Source organism: Megalops cyprinoides, chromosome 4, assembly GCF_013368585.1.
Source record: "Megalops cyprinoides isolate fMegCyp1 chromosome 4, fMegCyp1.pri, whole genome shotgun sequence".
NCBI lineage: Eukaryota > Metazoa > Chordata > Actinopteri > Elopiformes > Megalopidae > Megalops > Megalops cyprinoides.
In genome coordinates this window covers 30,705,309-30,724,130 of record NC_050586.1, presented here as the reverse complement: position 1 = coordinate 30,724,130, position 18,822 = coordinate 30,705,309, and the positions used below count along the sequence as shown (strand labels likewise).

The 18,822-nt window shown below is 42.1% G+C and overlaps 2 protein-coding genes across 2 annotated transcripts in view; both read right to left on the bottom strand.

The window, feature by feature from the left end:
• LOC118776313 (versican core protein-like) overlaps positions 1-10,391 on the bottom strand; it is a 49,222-nt gene extending 38,831 nt beyond the window's left edge. Inside the window, exons 1-6 of the mRNA XM_036526561.1 lie at positions 10,351-10,391; positions 7,343-7,416; positions 5,543-5,911; positions 3,682-3,856; positions 2,843-2,970; positions 99-392 (exon numbers count right to left, since the gene is read on the bottom strand). Coding sequence (XP_036382454.1) covers positions 99-392; positions 2,843-2,970; positions 3,682-3,856; positions 5,543-5,911; positions 7,343-7,409 — 1,033 coding nt within the window. The 5' untranslated portion in view covers positions 7,410-7,416; positions 10,351-10,391. The remainder of the gene's footprint in view (positions 1-98; positions 393-2,842; positions 2,971-3,681; positions 3,857-5,542; positions 5,912-7,342; positions 7,417-10,350) is intronic.
• A 4,227-nt stretch (positions 10,392-14,618) lies between these two features.
• LOC118777112 (DNA repair protein XRCC4-like) overlaps positions 14,619-18,822 on the bottom strand; it is a 74,909-nt gene continuing 70,705 nt past the window's right edge. The window contains exon 8 of the mRNA XM_036527847.1: positions 14,619-14,847. Within this exon, the coding sequence (XP_036383740.1) occupies positions 14,739-14,847 (109 nt within the window). The 3' untranslated portion in view covers positions 14,619-14,738. The remainder of the gene's footprint in view (positions 14,848-18,822) is intronic.

Below are 18,822 nucleotides of genomic sequence, written 5' to 3'. Positions count from 1 at the left end.
GTGAAGCTTTTCCAGATATAAAAATCAAGAGAAATTGCCAAGAGACAAATCAAGAAGAAACCTGATCAACAAAACCTTTATGCAGGAGTTCAACTTACCTCTGAAGCAGTATGCTCCAAGCTTTAATGTGGGTTCAGGAAAGCCCGTCTGGTTCAGGTAGCGGTACATGGTCCTGACGCCCAGCAGACCGCCCCCGCACTGCTTCTTGGGGATGGAGACGGGGTAGCGGGCGCTCCCGTCGGACAGCCAGCCGTAGTTGCACTGGTCCAGGCCCTGCCTCCATGCAGCATGCAGCTGACCCGGGGAGGCCAGCGCAGCGTCCCTCCTCTCGCACTCCTCTCTGGCCTCCTCCAGGGTCATCTTACGGGTGACGGGCGCATAGAACACATTACCTGGAGAGGACAGCACACGCACGCACACAGACATACGCGTTCAGGAGTCAAAAATGCTGCATAAGCTTCACTGTGTGTCATAAGATCCCCAAACAACAGTGAAACAACAGGTCCTACATTGTGGTGGCAAAGTGATGCCTTGTGAAACCCAAAACAGGCTATCGTGTGATGCCAGTGACTCACTCATTTGAACCAATCGTGCCGTTTTGCTTTGAGGAGCGAGGTCTTTTGAGTAGTTCCTATGAGTCAGTAATTGACAGAGCACAACAACTCCACCCTGTTACAATTTTTTTCATTCTGTTTTCATCCTTTTTTCATTCATTTTCAATTATTTGTTGTTGTTTTCTTGTTTGGTCCAAGAGTAAAAAATTGCCCCAGTCTACCAGACTTCAAAAGCAGTGTTTTGTCAGGCTGCTGTGCCATTCTTGTTGTGAGTTATGGAGCAATGCTGGGCATCCCGTGATCAGAATTCAAATGGGCTCAGTGGAGCTCAATGGATCACAGTGAGTATGTCTTCACACTTTAATACTACCCATGTATTTCTGCAGTACCTTAGTATATTTGCTAAAGCTATTTCAGTTCCTGCTAGCTAATAATGGTAGGAGTGTCTTAGTCGTATTGTTTATGTGCTTTTTATATGTACAATTTGTCTGGTTTCTCTTCTGAATATAAAATTATAAAACACTTCATAAACATCCTTTACTCAACCAAGTAAATGTTTCTCCCACAGTCTATTTGATTTAAGTAAAATAAAAAAGAGAAAAAAAGAGTCAAAAAGAAAGTGCATGTTTTCATTTATGCTTGGGCGTAACTGAAGAAATGGTCACAACAGTTTCCATATTGTTCGGCAGATTTACTGCCAGATGATATGGACATCCCTTTTGAACATCTCGTGCTGAACTGCCCTAAAAACAGCCACGAGACGCATTAAACACAACGAGACACAAAAGGGCGTTTGTGTTTTGAACAATCTGCCAGTGCCAGGGAAAGGCCACAGTTTGCAAAACATTTATCAAGTGTGTGTCTGTCTCCACAGAAAGAAAACCCAGTGGCTCTGCATCCAGCTTAGACCTCCGCAATGAAATTATTAATCAAACTCTTGATTTGTCCAGTGCTTAGCATATTTACTCACTTGGGCAAAAATAAGAGTCTCGTTCCTGTCACAAAAATGATGTGGCCAGAAAAAAGTATCCCCATTGTCCTATGCTTTCTGGAAAAATGGCCTTGCTATGCTAAAAACCCTTGCCTGATTCCTTGTAAATACACATGAATTGTGGTTAAATGATGCACATAACAGTTGTGTTGATCTGTCTGCAGAAATCCCACAAAATATGGGCAACTTCATGATTGGATGGTGCTAACAGTACAAATTAGATCAGCGAGCTGCCAAGGGGAGAGGAGCTCTTTGGCCGACACCGATGCCCACATCTGCCTGCAAGCTGATTCTGGTCCATTCAAGTGGAGACTCTTTGGTGTTTTGCTTTACACGGTTAGCGCATGCTTGTTCACCAGTGAAACTCAGCCTGTGTTTCTGTAGGAGATGAAATCTTGTAAACCTTCAGGAAGCTGCCAGAACACTGGGCAATGAGAACTCTGCGGTCTCCTGGCAATCTGAATTTTGGAGCACCCCATGCCATACTAAACCAGGTGCTACCCCTTGAGGACAAGCAGTAGTAATATTCCCTGCATGAGCACTATCTGACATTCTCCCTTCTTAGAAATGCACATGATACATCATGAAGGCTTATAACATACATAACTTTCTAGAGAGTCAACTTTACTTAGGCCAAGTTATGATGTTAACAACCATGTGCTATGTTTAGGGCTTTCAGAGTGTCAGCGGAGTCCACATCATGGAAAAAAGATAAGCTATCAGTTGCCTCACAAGGCTATATTTACAATGCCAAAGGCATTTAATGCCTTCATTATCACATATTTGCTTGTATTTTTGAAGGCTTTGCCTTATGGAGGAAGGCATCATTCCAAATGCAGAGACGGGTGGCCTGTCTAACACAGTGTTTCTCAATCCTACTCCTGGAGCCCCCCTGTCCTGCGTATCTTCTATCCATTCTTGCTCCAAACACACCTGATTGAAATTACTGTGAGCTAATGATTAAATCAGGTGTGCCCAGCTAATCAAAAGTGCAACTGATGAGTTCAGTCAGGTAGGAAGAGCAGGGAAAGATGGAAAACATGCAGAGCAGGGGGACCCCAGGAGCAAGACTGAGAATCCGTGGTCTAACAGTTAGTCAAGAATGTTTGTCTTTTTTATTTATTTAATTCTCAGATTGTAGACTTGCAATTTATTATATTGTCTTTCTTCGTCTAAGTAATCACCCAAATATACCTGCATGTACCAACATATAGGCCTATTTGCTTGACACAAAGGGTATTTTTATACAATCCAGACAATCCAAAGTCTATCACTCACAGATCATGGATTCTCTTACCTTCCAGCTTGTCCACATAGCAGAAGACATCATACGTCTCTTTGGGATTTCGTAATCCGTACGTTCTGATGCCGGGCTTTGTCATCTTATCGCCATAGCAACCAGGCCTGGGTTTGGTGATGGGGTATCTATGTGTGGGAGGGAAATCGCGCTAAGGGAACTTTCTCATGACTCACAGCTACAGCATGCACTGTGATTGACAAAGACAGAGCTTATTTGCATGGCAGTGCATTGCTGATAGGTCTGGATGCTTTTCAGGGTTGTTTTGAGGACCAACAGTCAGGAGGGGTTTTCAGTAGTAAAAAAGGTAACGGGGAAGTTAGGATATATGCAATATGTGTTTTTAGATTATCACAGATCCACTCCAGTGAATGGATTTTAATAATCATCTGACTGTATCGTATTTTTAAAATTTGTTTTTAATAATGTGATAAAGAATTTTGCCTGCTTTTGTATATTCCTGCTCATGTATTCTCAGAGTGTCTGAGCAGTGTCTGAGCACTCTACATTTGTAAACTCTGAGTATTATCTGAACGGTCATTTGTGAATTCAGATGCACTGTGGACAGTCCAGCTGTAGCATCAGATTGCCAGAGTATTATGGAAATTCAAAAGGGTGGGTGCAACAACAGCTCCATTTAGAAGATGTGGTTGGATGGACTTGGGAGATATTCTAATTAAATATGCACCCACTTACAACAGAAATACAAGTGTTTATCTGTGTAGTTCACCTGGTCTCCACATAAAGTGTCATCTTCCATCTGCCATCTTCAAACAGATTGAATGTTAGAGTGGCTTCGGGGGCATGATCTGCGAAAACCTGGTGTGAGCGTTTCTCACCTCACTGTCTGATCTGCAACCCAGCCAGCATCGCAGTGGTCAAACCCATCCTCGAAGGCCGACTTCAGCTGATCTGCTGTGGCGATGGAGGCCCCGGCACTGTGGCAGGCTTGCACGGCACTAGTGTAGTTCAGTGTGTATCTGCTGGTGTTTGCCCGGTAGTGAAACACGACACCTGCAGACACACACATGCATAGATGGTTCAGAGGTAGGTGATGGTTTCATGACACATGGCATTTACGTAAATCATCCAACCATAAAAGGTAAGACCCTGAAACAAGGCACTCCATCTCAGGAAGCACTGTATAATGTATAGCTGTGTAAATGGGATTACAAAATATACATACTGTACGTGTGTGTGTGTGTGTGTGTGTGTGTGTGTGTGTGTGTGTGTGTGTGTGCGTGTGTGTGTGTGTGTGTGTGTTTGTTTGTGTGGGTGTGTGCATGTGTGCACATGTGTGTGCACATTTGTGTGATATGTGTGTGTCTATGCACCAAAAACCACCAAGGATCAAGAGCTGTATATTTCTGTATTTCTATCTCAAAACAACCCCTCCAACACTATCCAAACATTTGTAAACACATTATCATTATCAGCTGATAGAGTTCTACATTGAACTTCAGAAAATCCACTGATGGTGTAAACATGGAAAATACGTTACAGAGGAGTAATGTGACATCATAAATTTTCCAGTTTTATTCCTTTGGTTTTCTCATGTGCTTCAGCACAGTAAAATATTCAGCTCAACAATGTCATGGAGCTATACAGGATAGAGTCTACATGCAGAATTCAGGGTGATTACATGTGTTTATCTTATCACTGTGATCATACATCTATCTTCAGATAAATTTGGAGCTCTTTTCTAACCTCCCGACTTCGATGAAACACTTAGCATTCCTTTACCAAGGAATTTACATTTTTCCAACTTTTAACAAGAAGCATCTCAAAGAAAATGGAAAAAAAGACCCCATTAAATTGCTCCCAGTAGTAAATCCCACATGTTCTGCATTTCAAATGAATCACAGATTAGTCAAATTAAACAGAATGTCAGCACCACTCATCCAAGGCTGTTAAAATCAGCCCTGTTGCAACCACCAGACTGGAAACTGTTATTTAACCTGCAAAAATAAAGGCTCAAAAAATTTAAATAAGAATGAATTAAACAAAAAGAGAAATAAATCAACTCAATATCAAGTCACTGTCTTGGGAGCGACTGGGTCCATTTTAACTGGTCACAAGGTAATATCTGAACCAGGTGTTCAACCGCAACCAACTGGAACATGGACATGAAGAGGAATCTTAAAGACAAGTGAGACTATTTTCCTGCCGGAATTAAATACCAATAAGAGGTTTCATATTATGTGAAGAGTCGATTAAGATATCAATCCCAGTTCCCTGTCCTAATAATAATACCTCATCCAGCATTCAGCCTTTAGAGCTCAGTACATGTACTCTATCATTACCAGTAATGACATAAAGTAAGGAGAGGAGTCCAAACATGTCAAACATACCACATATCACTCACTGATCAGAGCTCCTGATTGTAATCAATAGGCAAATTTACCTTTGTGAGTGAAATATGATGAAAACCTCCACTGAAACAAAGAAGAAACCTCTTGCCCAAGTCACATCCTCTCTGGGCAAAGGTCAACCTGTAGTGTGATCAAGTGTGTGCTGTAATCCTGGCTTGGTGTGAACAGTTATGAAAGTGAGAACAGATCATAACAAAACATGGAGAAAGAGATCCCCTCAGCTCCCTCTCTGAGACACAGAAAGAGAGAAAGAGAGCTTCTGGCCTGATGGCTGTAAAAACTGAATCGTCACCCACGAGAGGAAGAGGGGAAAAAAGAGGACACTCACCACTGACGTCCAGAGAGACAGTGTCTTCTGTGTCCTCGATGCCGTACATGACCTCGCAGCGGTACGTCCCCGCATCACTGGCCCTCAGCTTCACTACAGTCAGGGAGGCGTCCCCAACATCCTCCGGGTGGCTGGGCACCGACACCCGGCTCCTGAAGCTGGGCCCGATCTTGATCACCCCGTTCTGGGCCACCAGCACAACCCTCTCCACCTCGTTCTCCACCTTGGACCACTTGATGCGCAGGTAGTCAGTGCTGGCAGTGCTGTTGGCGGTGGGCGCGGAGGTGGGTATGGTGGAGAAGTGGCACGGCAGCACCACTTTGCCGGAGAGAGAGCCGCTGACGGGCCGCATCACCACCATCGTGTCAGCTGGCACCGATCAAGAAATTACACACATACATGTTGTCATAACATTCCAACACGTATTGTTCAGGGAAAGAAAATTTTAAAGCACGTCTCTTGAAAAGCTTGATATAATCGATTAAACTAAATCATAGACTGTGAAAACAAATCTTTATATACAAGTAATTTATCAAAACCTCATCATCATGTCTCAGGGTGGATATGAGTGCTTTAAACTGCAAATGTTCATATGATGTACTGTACTGTAAAAGATAAAGCAGGAGAGGTACAGCTGATTTTCATAATTTTTTTGATTTTGATATTCATTTCAATACCAAATTGTTCCTTTTATAAAATGTCCCTAGAAAGTTTAATGCACAATAATAATGCAATAAGTGTGGCTATCACAGTGGTCCAGCAGTCAGCAAACTGGATTTACAACCAGTAGGCTGTTGGTTTAAATCCCAAGTGGGGCACTGCTGTTCCAGCCTTAAGCAGAAAACCTGGCACCTGGTGAGCAAACACTGCATGTAATGTAACAGACAAAGCGCAGGTGCTACAATTTCCATATGATTATTGAAAAAGGGCCATTTTAAACTGCATTTGAATAGGACAGCAACTGAAGCATTCTCTGACTGCTCATTCAATCATTTTACGATGAGAAGCTGTCTGTCAGGAAACATCGCCTCAATGTATTGTACATGACTGGATTAAGCTACAACTCTGCGAAGCACTGTAATGTTATACAAGTCTTAGATGTGGTCCTGAAGGAGAAAGGGCCTGGCCATATCTAGACCCTGAAGCCTGGTTCCCAGGGCAGTATCTCAGCTTCTCTCCCGTGAAAAAAGTGGAGTAATGCTTTTCCGTTTCTTCTTAATGCCAGGCATGACAGAACTGATATGGATTTTAGACTGCTCGCCACAGAATCAGCGTGCTTACTGAATATATCAGGAATGCTTTGGGGCTGCAGGGTAGGCCCACAGGACTTGAACTGAACCAACCCAAAGTCCCTATTAGGCTAAGTCATGTAACTGCCTATTCAAGGTAGTTACTCTACTGGATGGGCTAAGACCGGAGCTGCACTGGCTACTCTGAATTGAGTCCCTTGTGGGCTTCAGTGATTATATTCAAAGCTGCCAACATTTCCTCTCAACCAGAGACAACTTGAGAATATCTTCAACAATGTTCTGACACATTATTCTGTGTTCATTCCGTTCCAAGGAAGCAGTTCCACATTAAAAATTGTAAAGCTTCGACAGTGATATTCTCAACTGCAAATGTGTACCATTACGAATGCTATCCATATTACATAGTAATGCTGATAGTCACTATTTGTGCCCGTGTGTGCATGTGTGTGTGTGTGTGAGAGAGAGAGAGTGCATGAGAGTGAGGGGGAGAAAAAAATGTGTCTCAGGGTGTTTTTCACTAAAGAAGTTAAGGATGGTGTCTTTATCTTACCAAGTCCAAAAGATGAGTTGTACAGCAGGAAGGGCAACCACAGGATATGCTTTATGTTCACTAACATCTTCAGCCTGCAAAGAAAATAAAATAACATTGTACACTCAAAATAAGTGTGCTCACAAATCAACAACGTAACATCTTTCCATTTCAGTTAACGGGACGATTGTTGTCTGGGAAGCAAAAAACGCATTTTACAGATATGGAGTGTTGATGGCACGTCCTCACCAAGAGGACTACTACTGCTAAGAGGACTAAGAGTGACCACTGACAGATAGCAGCGGTCTACCACAACAAGTGCGCGTTTGTTACCGGCCACGACTCTGAGCTACCCTCAGCGAGTAGTCACATTGAACGTCCTCAGTGGTCTGAGAGCAGTTTGACTGACTGGCCACTTCCTCTGAGTGGGTGAATTGCAAAACTGCTATTAATCGCCCCAGAAGAGTTTTCTGTCTTGGCCACATGTGAACAGATACTAAAGAATAAACACACCGGCACTGCTTGAGATTTACCGCTGTATTGTAGCTCAGGACATGTCTTTCTGTATTATAGAAACTGACACTACGTGGCTCTTTGGTTGTCTGTTATTTCCTGAGTCATGACTCATGACAAAAATGCGATGATGCAAAATGTAAGCACATACTTCAGAAATGAACATGCCTTCGCAAGTAATTCCTCTGCATCATACAAGGAAATTGGAAAATAAATAAATAAATAATTAAATAAATAAATAAATAAGCCCACCTAGCTCCTCCAATCACCGAAACAGTAATGTTAGGGGATGTAATAAAAGCAATAACATAAAACAAGGAGAGCAATAAGCAAGACGGCTTTGAGTGAATACTTATGTTTATCTGTGGTATTGTATGAATCACAGCATTTCATCACTGCATTACATTATTACATTACATTTTTGCCATTGTCATTCTGCGGTAACCCTCCAACAAAGAAAAGACATAAAAGACACACCAACTCAACTAACGTGGGCTCGTTTTTAAATGATAGCGCTTACCGCATCTCGGGAACACCCTAGACGAAGTGTTTCAAGATAAGCATGAGCTCCTGCCTTTAGCCGGCCCAACCCCTCTCTCCTCCGCGATGGACCACACGCTTTGATCTGTCACTGACCTGTAACACGATCCACTGTAAAGGCTTTATAATGCTCTGTGGTGGGGCGTTTGGTGGTTGGTCAGTTCTTCGGTCGGTTGTTTACTTTTCTTTCCCAGTCTCAGATCTTTCCAATCAAAGTGAATAACCAACAAGCAATAGCGTTATTTTCACCCATTAGCATGTCAATGTCGATGCCAAGGTATGAGGAGTTTGCAAATAGCCTACAAGTTTTAAGAAGCCCGTTTTCATTTCTGTTATTCTATCGCGGCAATGTAACTTGTCTTCGTTAAAAACGAATTAATACGTCTGGCTTTACAAAATTTGCATTGCATTGTAAAGAGGCACACTCATGGAAACTTTCTGCATGGACCCTATACGGGCTGCTTGTAATGTATAATGATGTATAATGAGTGTATAATGCATATGGATACACATGACTTGGTAACTTAATAGTTAAAATGGTTTGACATCCTCGGATGGACATCACATCAGGTGTCCCATTTTAGCAGCAGGGAGCGGCACTGAGATAACACGACTGCACTGACTGAGGAATCCTCGCATCAGGAAATGTGAAATTGTGCTCAGCTTATCTTTTTTGTTCTCCAGTCAAGGTGTAGCCTAGTCACACTAAACTCACTAAACTGAAACTTTTGGAATTAACAACTGCCATCGACTGCCAGCCACATTGTTCGTCATCGCCTGATATGGATCGCATATAGTTTCAATCAATATTACGTGGCATTTCAGTCTTTTGAAGTAACCGCATGCTAGAGAAAAACCGCGTGGGCACGCACGAACATACACTCATACACGCATTGTCTGTCATCCCAATGACATATTTGGGTCAAAGGTAAAAATAAAGTGTCTTTCAGATATGCATGTAATTCATCTTATCAAAAATGTATATGGAAATGTCTGAAATCAGAATTGTATCTACCGTTTTTGTGTAGATGTGTGTGTGTACCTGTATGTAAAAATGAGCTGTGTTCAACAATCATTGCACAACAGTTCGTTGAGTATACCCTAATTCGTTTCTGTTTTTAGTGCTTCCGCAGCTGGTTATAACTATTGTAGCGCAGCTGCAGCATCAAATGGTACCTCATACCGTGATCCTTTTTGTGACGAATCTTGCTCTGAAGCCCAAAGTTGAGGTCCTTGCATCTATTGGCCGCGCACTATCAAATACACTTTACTTAATGAGGTGATTATCGAAAAAATCACGACACAGTCCCGGCAGCCTATTAGAGAACAAGTTTCGGATGTTGTACTGGTGACGCAGCCCACAAATTAAATCTCTACTGTAAAGTTGCGGTGCTGGCATTAAAAATAATGTCAAGAATGTTAAATGAAAACTTTCTGAGTCTTAAATGACTACTAAAGTACTAATATCAGACATTTGTGGAAACATACTTTACACGGCCCTAACTTCTGTCAGGGTGGAGGAAATTTCTTTCCTATTGTCTCATGGAAACACCCTCTCTTTTTCAGAGGCATGCTTATGAGATGCTCTCCGTCTTCCTTAGACTAGTATCGGGAATCAGGAAAACTTTCTAGGAACAAACTACTGAATTTAATTTGTCATTACAACCAGAAAAGAAAGGAGTGTTTTGCCTGAGAAACGTAGATAAAGAGAAGAACGGTGAACCTTCTCTGCCAATAGCACACCAGCTCGTGTCCTCAAATCCCCCGGCCATTCAGGGTCACCAGCATGTTTGAAATGGGAGTCTAGTCGACTCCCGGCACTTGCCTTATACCAAACATTTTTCTTTCGTTATCAAACATATATTTGAGCTTGTCGAATATTTCTCCTTTAACATTTTTATGTCTTAAGTAACTATTTAAACATAACAACTGATATAAAGTAATAATAATAATAATAATAATAATAATAATAATACCTTAGACAGGTTTGTAATTCCAGAAATCAGGTAATTTTGAAATTATATCCTCAATTCCAGTATGTTCCCGCGTGTCCCTGTATTCAGAAGCCCAGGGTTCCGTCCTCCTCCACGCTCAAGGCGAACAGTTCTCATGCGTGGAGTGCGCTGTTCACTGCTCCGCGGTGCTCCCGCTGCACAGGTTCCAACTCCAGTTTGCAGTTTATTCTGATCCAAACTAGAAGACCCAAGAACTTACATGGCTGCAAGTTCAAATTCTATTTACACCCACAATTATTTCGTCAGTGAAAGAGGAGGGGCACACTACTCATCCTAAAAGTGAGTGAGGGAAAAGACCATAATTAAAACCTATGTTTCAAATACACAGCTTGTCTTTAAACAGAGGAGTATTCGTAATTCAAAACGCTTTCGAGTCTGTAAAATATTAGTTTTAAATACGGGCTGGGCGCAGGACACACAGCTATTCAATTTTAATCTAATGTTTAATCCAGTTAAATTCGTAATTTTGGAGAAACAAGTTCCTAAATATAACAATATCCTCATATAAACAGTTATAAAGTAAAGCATCCATTTACATATATTCTGCACCTGAATATGTCTGTAACTAAAATACTAGACAGAGTCAGATTAAATGGTAAGCGTGACCTAACTCTGAGCGGTCCCTCCAGATGAAGTGCCTTCCAAGATGCGCTACAGCCAGCGATCCCAGTGGAGTCATTTATGCGCGCTTGATTAGCACGGGTGGAAGGTTGACGGACTTGATGGGGAGGTTGTGGCAGCTTTTAGGACACCTTGGACTGTCTTTCTTCTCGAGCAGTTCACTTTCTGTATAGTAACTCTGAGAACTTCGAAAATCTATGAAGATTATTCCTATCTCATGGCCAAAAACGACGCCTCGCGCAAAACGTCTGTGTATAGGGACTATTACATCAACTCCTTGCGCAAAAGCCTATTCCAGCCATCCTGGCAAATGTACCTAAGATTTCCATGTACACAACTTCCCCAATCATATAAAGCAAAGATTTATAATGAAATAATGCAAATGCAGTGATGTGTTGTAATGGTCTCACCATGGCAGATGAAACTTATGTATGCGCCTATGCAGAATTCCATAAAATAATGCGCTACGCTACAGTGTTAGAACTGGATGGAGTGGCATCTAGATCAAACTCCGGTTCCATACAGTTGGTTGACATCACAGCCCCAGGAGGGACTGCATTTGGCAAAGTCCCCTTCCCCATGGTATCCACACGGGGGAGAGACCGGACCGCAGTTGGTTAACTATTGTCAGATAAGCACCATCAGTGTCTTCCGCTTGATATTGTTACGTAGGAGTAAAAAAAAGCGAGGGCGTGGCGGTGGGACGGTGGTCTTGCTGTGCGCCCAATCCGAAAGCATCCGCAAGCCGCTTGCATCCAGTCTGCGTACAACGAGGTGCAGTGAGTGCGCGTCGCTCAGCTCAAGCAAAGTTTTTGAAATCGGAAGTGGTAACAGAGCATATTCGGCTCTCTCAAATGTATTTACAAATAACGTACGTATTAAGGCTAATAAATATCCGGGTGGTTGTCTAGAATCGCAAAGGATTTTCATGAATCGGTTGTCTTGATCTGCTTACAGAAAGCAGTGATGAAAATGTTAACGTGATTCAGCATGCTATCCAACAGGTGTTCTGCTCTCGGTTCACCATTGGACCGTCTGTTAAAACCTATTTCTATACGACTGTGTTTGCAAAGGCTCAACCAGCGTTAATATAAGGTTTTCTGAAGAAAAACAGTCCAGTTCTGTGCTGATTAAGAGGTCAGTTGTGATATTAAAGCATCATGGTTGGCTGCATCGGTAATTTTTGGTAGGCTAAGTCTATTTGACAGAGATCAGCTAACTTCTCAGGTGAAAGGAGGAAATGTGAAATCGAATGCACGTTGCACGTTGATTTCCTTTTGTCCTTGATTTGTCACAATTATATATCCATATATACCACAGAGGAACGGCCAGCTGCTTCCCTGATTCTCTCCTCAATAACGATCTGTTCCCTAAACATGACACATTTCAGTGCACAGTACCTGATGCATGCAGTGCTGTTTTATTTAGGTATTTATTTTTAGTAGTTCCCCAGGTAGGTGCCCCAGGTAGGATAAGAACACAACCCACATTGAATTTTGTATGAGAAGATGTGCGATGTATTTGACCACTTTAAATATCAACTATAAATAATACCTTCTCCTCGATATTTATTGTGTTACCTGAAATCTGTAAAATAAGTGTTTCATAATAGGTGGACCGTTCTGCAAAACTGCGTTCACTCTTAATTATGGGAACGATGGCGATTAGGTCGAATACCTTCAAGTAACCTTTCATGTTAAATGGACTCTTGTTATCACTTTCAGTCTTTTAGTGGAGATGCGACACACAGAAGAATAGCACTTTCCAAAAAGACACATTTGTTAAATGACTGTTAAATGACATCAGAGTAATCACGCCTGCTTCTTCAGTGGTTTGCTGCATTATTAGCTGTCTGACAGAAAACTTCTCTTTAACCAAATGAATCACAAAGGACAGTTTAAATGATGTATTTTTGCTAGGACACAGCAAAACATAAAGCCACAGCGTGGTGATTGATTATTTACAAAATCACTATGATTTGATTTTAATGAACCCTTCTCACCCTCTGTCGTCTGCGATGTTGTCTGTTTGCAAAATACGAGGAAGCACAGCTATTTCTACTCTCCCAGGGAGACTGTTCATTAAAGTTGTGCAAGACTCCAAAGACTGACGTCAAACATTTTTAGAAAATTCTACAGTGGTTTATAAGTGTGCCCAATGCTGCCATATAAACAAAGTTCCTACCAGCCTGGTTGAGAAACCATGGTAAATCTATCAGAATATTAGATTAAGTTTATGTATACACTCAAACACGTTTAGTGCTTGTCAATGAAATTCTGTTTACTGTATGCCAAGAAGGATATTTGCAACTGAAACACCTGATTACTCTCATCTACCCATGAAGAAAATCTAGTCTGCACTCCCTAGACAGAGGCACCCTGTCAAACTTCTCTTGGCTCTTCCCTTAAATGGTTTGTACATGTTTTGCCTTTTTATTCAAATTTAACATTCACATTCTGATGTGGGAATCCTAATCTAGTTATTTGTCTTACTATAAGTGTCACTGCAAGTCTTCTCCTTTGAATGTTTCTCATGTAAAGTCATTCACTTCTTTTTTGGCAACTTATTCTTTATTCTCTTTTTACCTTATCCTCCAAGCAAGTACACGCTTCACATTTGTACATAGTTCACATTTTGCTACACAGGGGCAGATCAAAACAGAAACAATGCAAACAAAGTAAAATAAAACAAAAATCTTGCATACAGTCAGTTTTAAGACAAATTAGTGATTTGCTTTTAGCTTACCCTGGCATATTATGCAGCCAGTGAACACGAAGGTTAACACTCTTTGGAGGAATTTGTTTCATTTTTTCCACTCAGATATGCTACACTATGGATGAGTAAGCACAGGCTGTTGTGGAAAAATTCAACCCATCAAGCTGATGTGATTGAACCATCCAGATGGATTCTCCAGTGATGGCTCCTGCTTCCCAACATTGTTTTTTTTTTTTTTTCTTCCCCCACAACCATTGCCTACCACAATGCTTAGCAGAAGGCTGGTGGTCTCCTCTCTCTCTGAACACATTGGTGACTCACTGATTGTGAGCCAGAATTTCCAAATCCTGGTTTATTACCCACTAGGAGGCCATCTTATCACTACCCACAGGACTAGTAGGATACAGGGATCAGACCCCAGGGACGGCCTCAAGCCAGAAATGGCTGTCCCAAAACACTCACCTCACATCACCATTCACTCAAAACAGCATTTTGGAGAGTTTGAAGACAATAAGCAAAAAGAGCTGATAGCACACAACAGACACTCACATTTACTGCAATGACTGCAAAAATAAATGTTGAGGAGAACCAGTGACACACAAAAAAACGTTTTTAAACTATTTTAAACAAAGTTCATTGACTGAGTATCACATTTTTACTTTTCTTTAAAGCTATGGGCATTATATTTGTCATTAATGTAAACACACTGATATCCAGTGTCATTTTAAAAGCATTTAAAAAAGCTTTAAGAGCTTTATGAAAAAAATATGTAAAAAAGAGGTGATTTCTGTCAGTGTTATTTTCAAGATTTTGAACCGTAACAATTTTAAACACTAACAGCAATATATTTCATTTCGATATTAAAATCATTTAAAATGAATGAACTGCTGTGCTGTTTATGTAATACGTGTCCAGACATTGTTCACTATAAAGCTGAATATCCCCTGAGAAACAGAAAACAGAAATAAGCACACATTAGAAGAGCACCTTCATCAACATGGAAATCATGATGGTTAGAAGTCATCAAACAGATTCTCTGGCTTAGGACTGGGTGTGGCTACATCTGGAGGCCCCTGAGCCGCCTTCTCATTGGCCTCTGCTTTGGAGGGGGCTGGGTCCTTCCTGCAAATGAAAGAATTTGATGTCATTCATAACCTCACTGAAACTCACTGCTGCCTCTATGACAATAACGTTTTTGAGCGAACGTGTTGACTGTTTTTGAAGGAACAGGTCACTGAATCAAATCCGACCTACAAGTTTGTTCCAAGGGTAGGAAAATAAAACAAGGTCCAGAAGAGCTGTGTGAAATTAGTGTGCCTTGCTGATTACTCAGTCCCGCACCAGACGGGATTGCATCAACAGCGGAACAAAGGTAGTAGTCATAAAGAAGAAGACACTCAAAAACCCAGAGGGCTTGTGTCAGTGTTACGAATCTTTTCCATTCCTGTTTACAATTGAATCTGCCCCAGTGACCACCAGTTACCCAGCATGTCACAGATCTTCATCTGTGCGCTCACAGATTGCAGGAGGAGGGAGGAGGGGAGGGAGGAGGGAGGGAGAGCAGGAGCCGGAAAACGAAGGTGGATGAATGAGGACACTCTGGAGGGGTACAGTGGGGGCTAAGCTCCCCGAGGGCGGGTCCCCTGTCTCTTCTTCATCATTATGTTCTCTGATTCAAGCCAAGCCTGGCTGTTTACTGCCTACCCGTGCCAGTAAAGCCCTACCCAGCCACGTGGGCCTTCACTATAGCATAGCAATCAGGACGGCTGCTTGTTTGGCTCTGATATTGCTCTAACGTTCTGCCCATACAGTGTGTCGCACAGATCCTGTGACCAAAAAAAAACCAAAAAACATAAATTGAATGGTATTCTATTGAGTAAAATATTGTGGCCCCTGATAACATTATCATTATTATTATAAGCTTCCCTGGGGGCAATATACAGTTCTATCACACAATGAGAACTGACAACATAACACGAGTCGGGGGTCTCAATTTTCAGTATTCTGTTAAAAAAAAGGAAACATACATGTGCACATGTCTATAACAAAAAAAGCCACAGACTTTTTGAGGTCCTATAGCGAAAACAGGGCACAGTCAGAAAAAAATGCAGATTTCATTGTCCTGTTCGAACGTACAACAAAGATGTGATGTACATTTCATGACCTGTAAAGAGCAGTGATATGTGGCACTGCTTTAGAGACCCCATGTGGAAGGCGTTCACCAGCACTGATGTGAACACATGCTGAGTCCGATGCATCAAAAATGAGTTTAGGCTGTCAAAAATGCTTGGGCCCGGCAGGGGGGATCAAGCAAGACTCTCATTATTGTGGAGAACCAAAATACAAGATTCTGAAGCTATCAGGGATTTTAGGAGCCAGATGGACAGTTGTTTGATTCCAGTGTAAGAAGATAGTGTAAATATTGGTCCAATGTCACACCACTTAATGTGTAAAGCTCTCTCATAAAATATAATAGCACTCAAGCCTCCACTGCTCAGCAAGGGCACAGGGATTTGCCTCTTTACGAAAGGCTCCATCTGCAGTACAATGAAGCCAAACGTCACTGTATGCAGTACTTTAGTTCAGAGAGAATTACTAAACCCACCGCGTAGGTAGGATTCCAGACATTTACCCTTACATAAATATAAACAACAGAAACAGCTGTCCGTCACATTTAATGCTTGCTTGGAGATTGATCGTTGTTTATAAAGTAATAATCTTATTTTAATAATCTTTCTTTTTCAACAGTTAAATATGCTGAGGCCTTCACACCTCGCACCACCAGCACTTGATGTGAACATGAATCTCTGTTGTGTCGCAAACTCAGAGCTGTTCAGCTTCATGTTGACATGGATGACTGACCACACTAAGAATCAGAAACTACACTGCCACTCCCTGTCTGACTAATTTCACAGATGTGACTATGAAGATGGTCTGACATCGCTAACCAATCACCAAACCCCCTGGATCTCTCCTGGAAGTTCTGGCTAGCTGCCCCTATGCTGGGAAAACTGTAGGAGCTGAGAAGTCTCAACCTTTGCATTTAATGTGGGAAAATAACTGGACTCTGCCAGAATATCCCTGGTTTTGGACAGATTTAGCCCTTATAGCTGAAATAGATTTAGACTGATTTTAATCGCTATCCTCTAAAGCTCTGCGATCACGTTTAAGACCACCCGGCCCCGGCTCCCTCTTCAGGCGCAGGCTGATGAGCTCAGTCAGAGGCTTTGGAGCAGATATTAAACATGGTCCCTCCATTTACCTTCCTCGGGGTTCAGAGTGAGCTCAGAACACCCCATCTGACTCACCCAGCTGGAAAGGACATTGATCGATGCGCCTTCATAAATCTCATTTGTATTGCCAAATGGCAATCACCTCGTTTGCTGAGAGACAAATGGGTCACCGCAAGCCCCTGGTTAGTTTTTAATCATCGTCCAAAACAAAAATCCCAGGCTAAACAAATCAGAGTACAGCCCTGCATGTTGCATACATTTCTTCTGGACAGACTATTGAAAACCTGGTTATTTCACATTCCATCTGTCAGCAAACTCACTCTACTACAGAAGGGTAAATAAAAGAAATATTTTAAACGGTACACAGATTGATTACAACTGGAATCATCACTTCAGTGGACATACGTTAAGTTGTATGCATAATGGAAAACTGCCTGCTTTACCTCCCCAACACTTTAAAACACCATCCCATTAGTCTTGACGGACATGCTTTCTCAATGCGGTTTCTTTTCTGAATGCTGTCCCACGCGCATCAGCTCCACCCACCACCAACCACCCCCACCTCCCAAGACACCCGCTTGAAGCAGTAGAACGCCGCACCCATGTTTAGTCTATCACACCCCTCTGTTTCTGACCATTTCCACAGAGCTTAAAAATAATTAAAAGCAAGGAGCAAAAAGAGGAGCGTTCAATGAACGCAGCAGCAAGGAGGAAGTACCGCACAACTGGTGTGAACGCAGACACCAGGTGTCAGTCAATGGAAAGGTGCACATAGCTAACAGCTGCAGACAGTGAGCAATAACCTTGGGGTTGGAGCAAAGAGTGAGTTCTGGTTTAATTACACACAATACCCTGACAACAGCCGTTCTCATCCTTTCTCTCCCCCTCCCCCACCCGCCAGCCAACTAGCCACGGTTTTGCGTGAAGCAGGGTCTTCCAAGGTTGACTAGCAAACAATGTGTCTCACACTTCAAGTGACTCCTTGTACTATTCAAAACAGCCATGGAATCCTAAGGCCTGCAGTGACCTCATGCACCAGAGGAGACAAGACCAAGCACTGCAATCGGGGCCTTTATTTGTGATGACTGAAAATGTTATTTCATGGACTCAAGTGACAAAATTGCCCAGATAATTTCACTGACGAACAGTGAGACCTCCAAAAGACACTCACGTGGCGTGATAGTAACCAGGTATCCTGTTTCTCTTTAAAAATCTTTACATTCATGTATTACGGAAGCAGCTTGTGAGCAGGGCCCTGCACTTACCTCTTTCGACTGTGAACACAATGCCCAAAATCCAACCCTGTAACGTATGTCAGAGACAAAGGCTCCAGAATGCCACAGGAGGGGGTGCAGTAAATGAACACAATTCACTGTGCAAACCTAAAGCCTTACCCCACTTTGAGAAGGCTCTCACTTTGAGCACTTTTTTAATGATGCAAACCAGGGTTTTTTCGCTGACTCCAATGTCTTCCGTCCCTTACCGTAAACAAATTGCACAAGTCAGGTGTCTGTTTTTTCTTTTTTTAACTGTAAATTACTTACAAAAGTGCCCCCGGGGGAAGGCCCCGTCATTGGAATGCAAATTCTGTGGTCATACATCCATGGAAACATGCAGAAATTGTGCAACCAAACTGAGTCTGCGACTCAAAGACAAGGTCAGCTGAATGTCTGGGCTGATTCTGCATTATACTTCCACAGTTTTTTAGATCAAAGATTAGTGCATCGACTTTCACCCTTGCATGTCATAACAGAAACATTTTTAGGAAGTGAAGCCCAGTGTAGCTAAACCTTTAGGCAAGAAAATAGACACAGTTGGCGATAATATAATGTCTTTTCTTGATCAACCAAGCAAAAGAGACAAA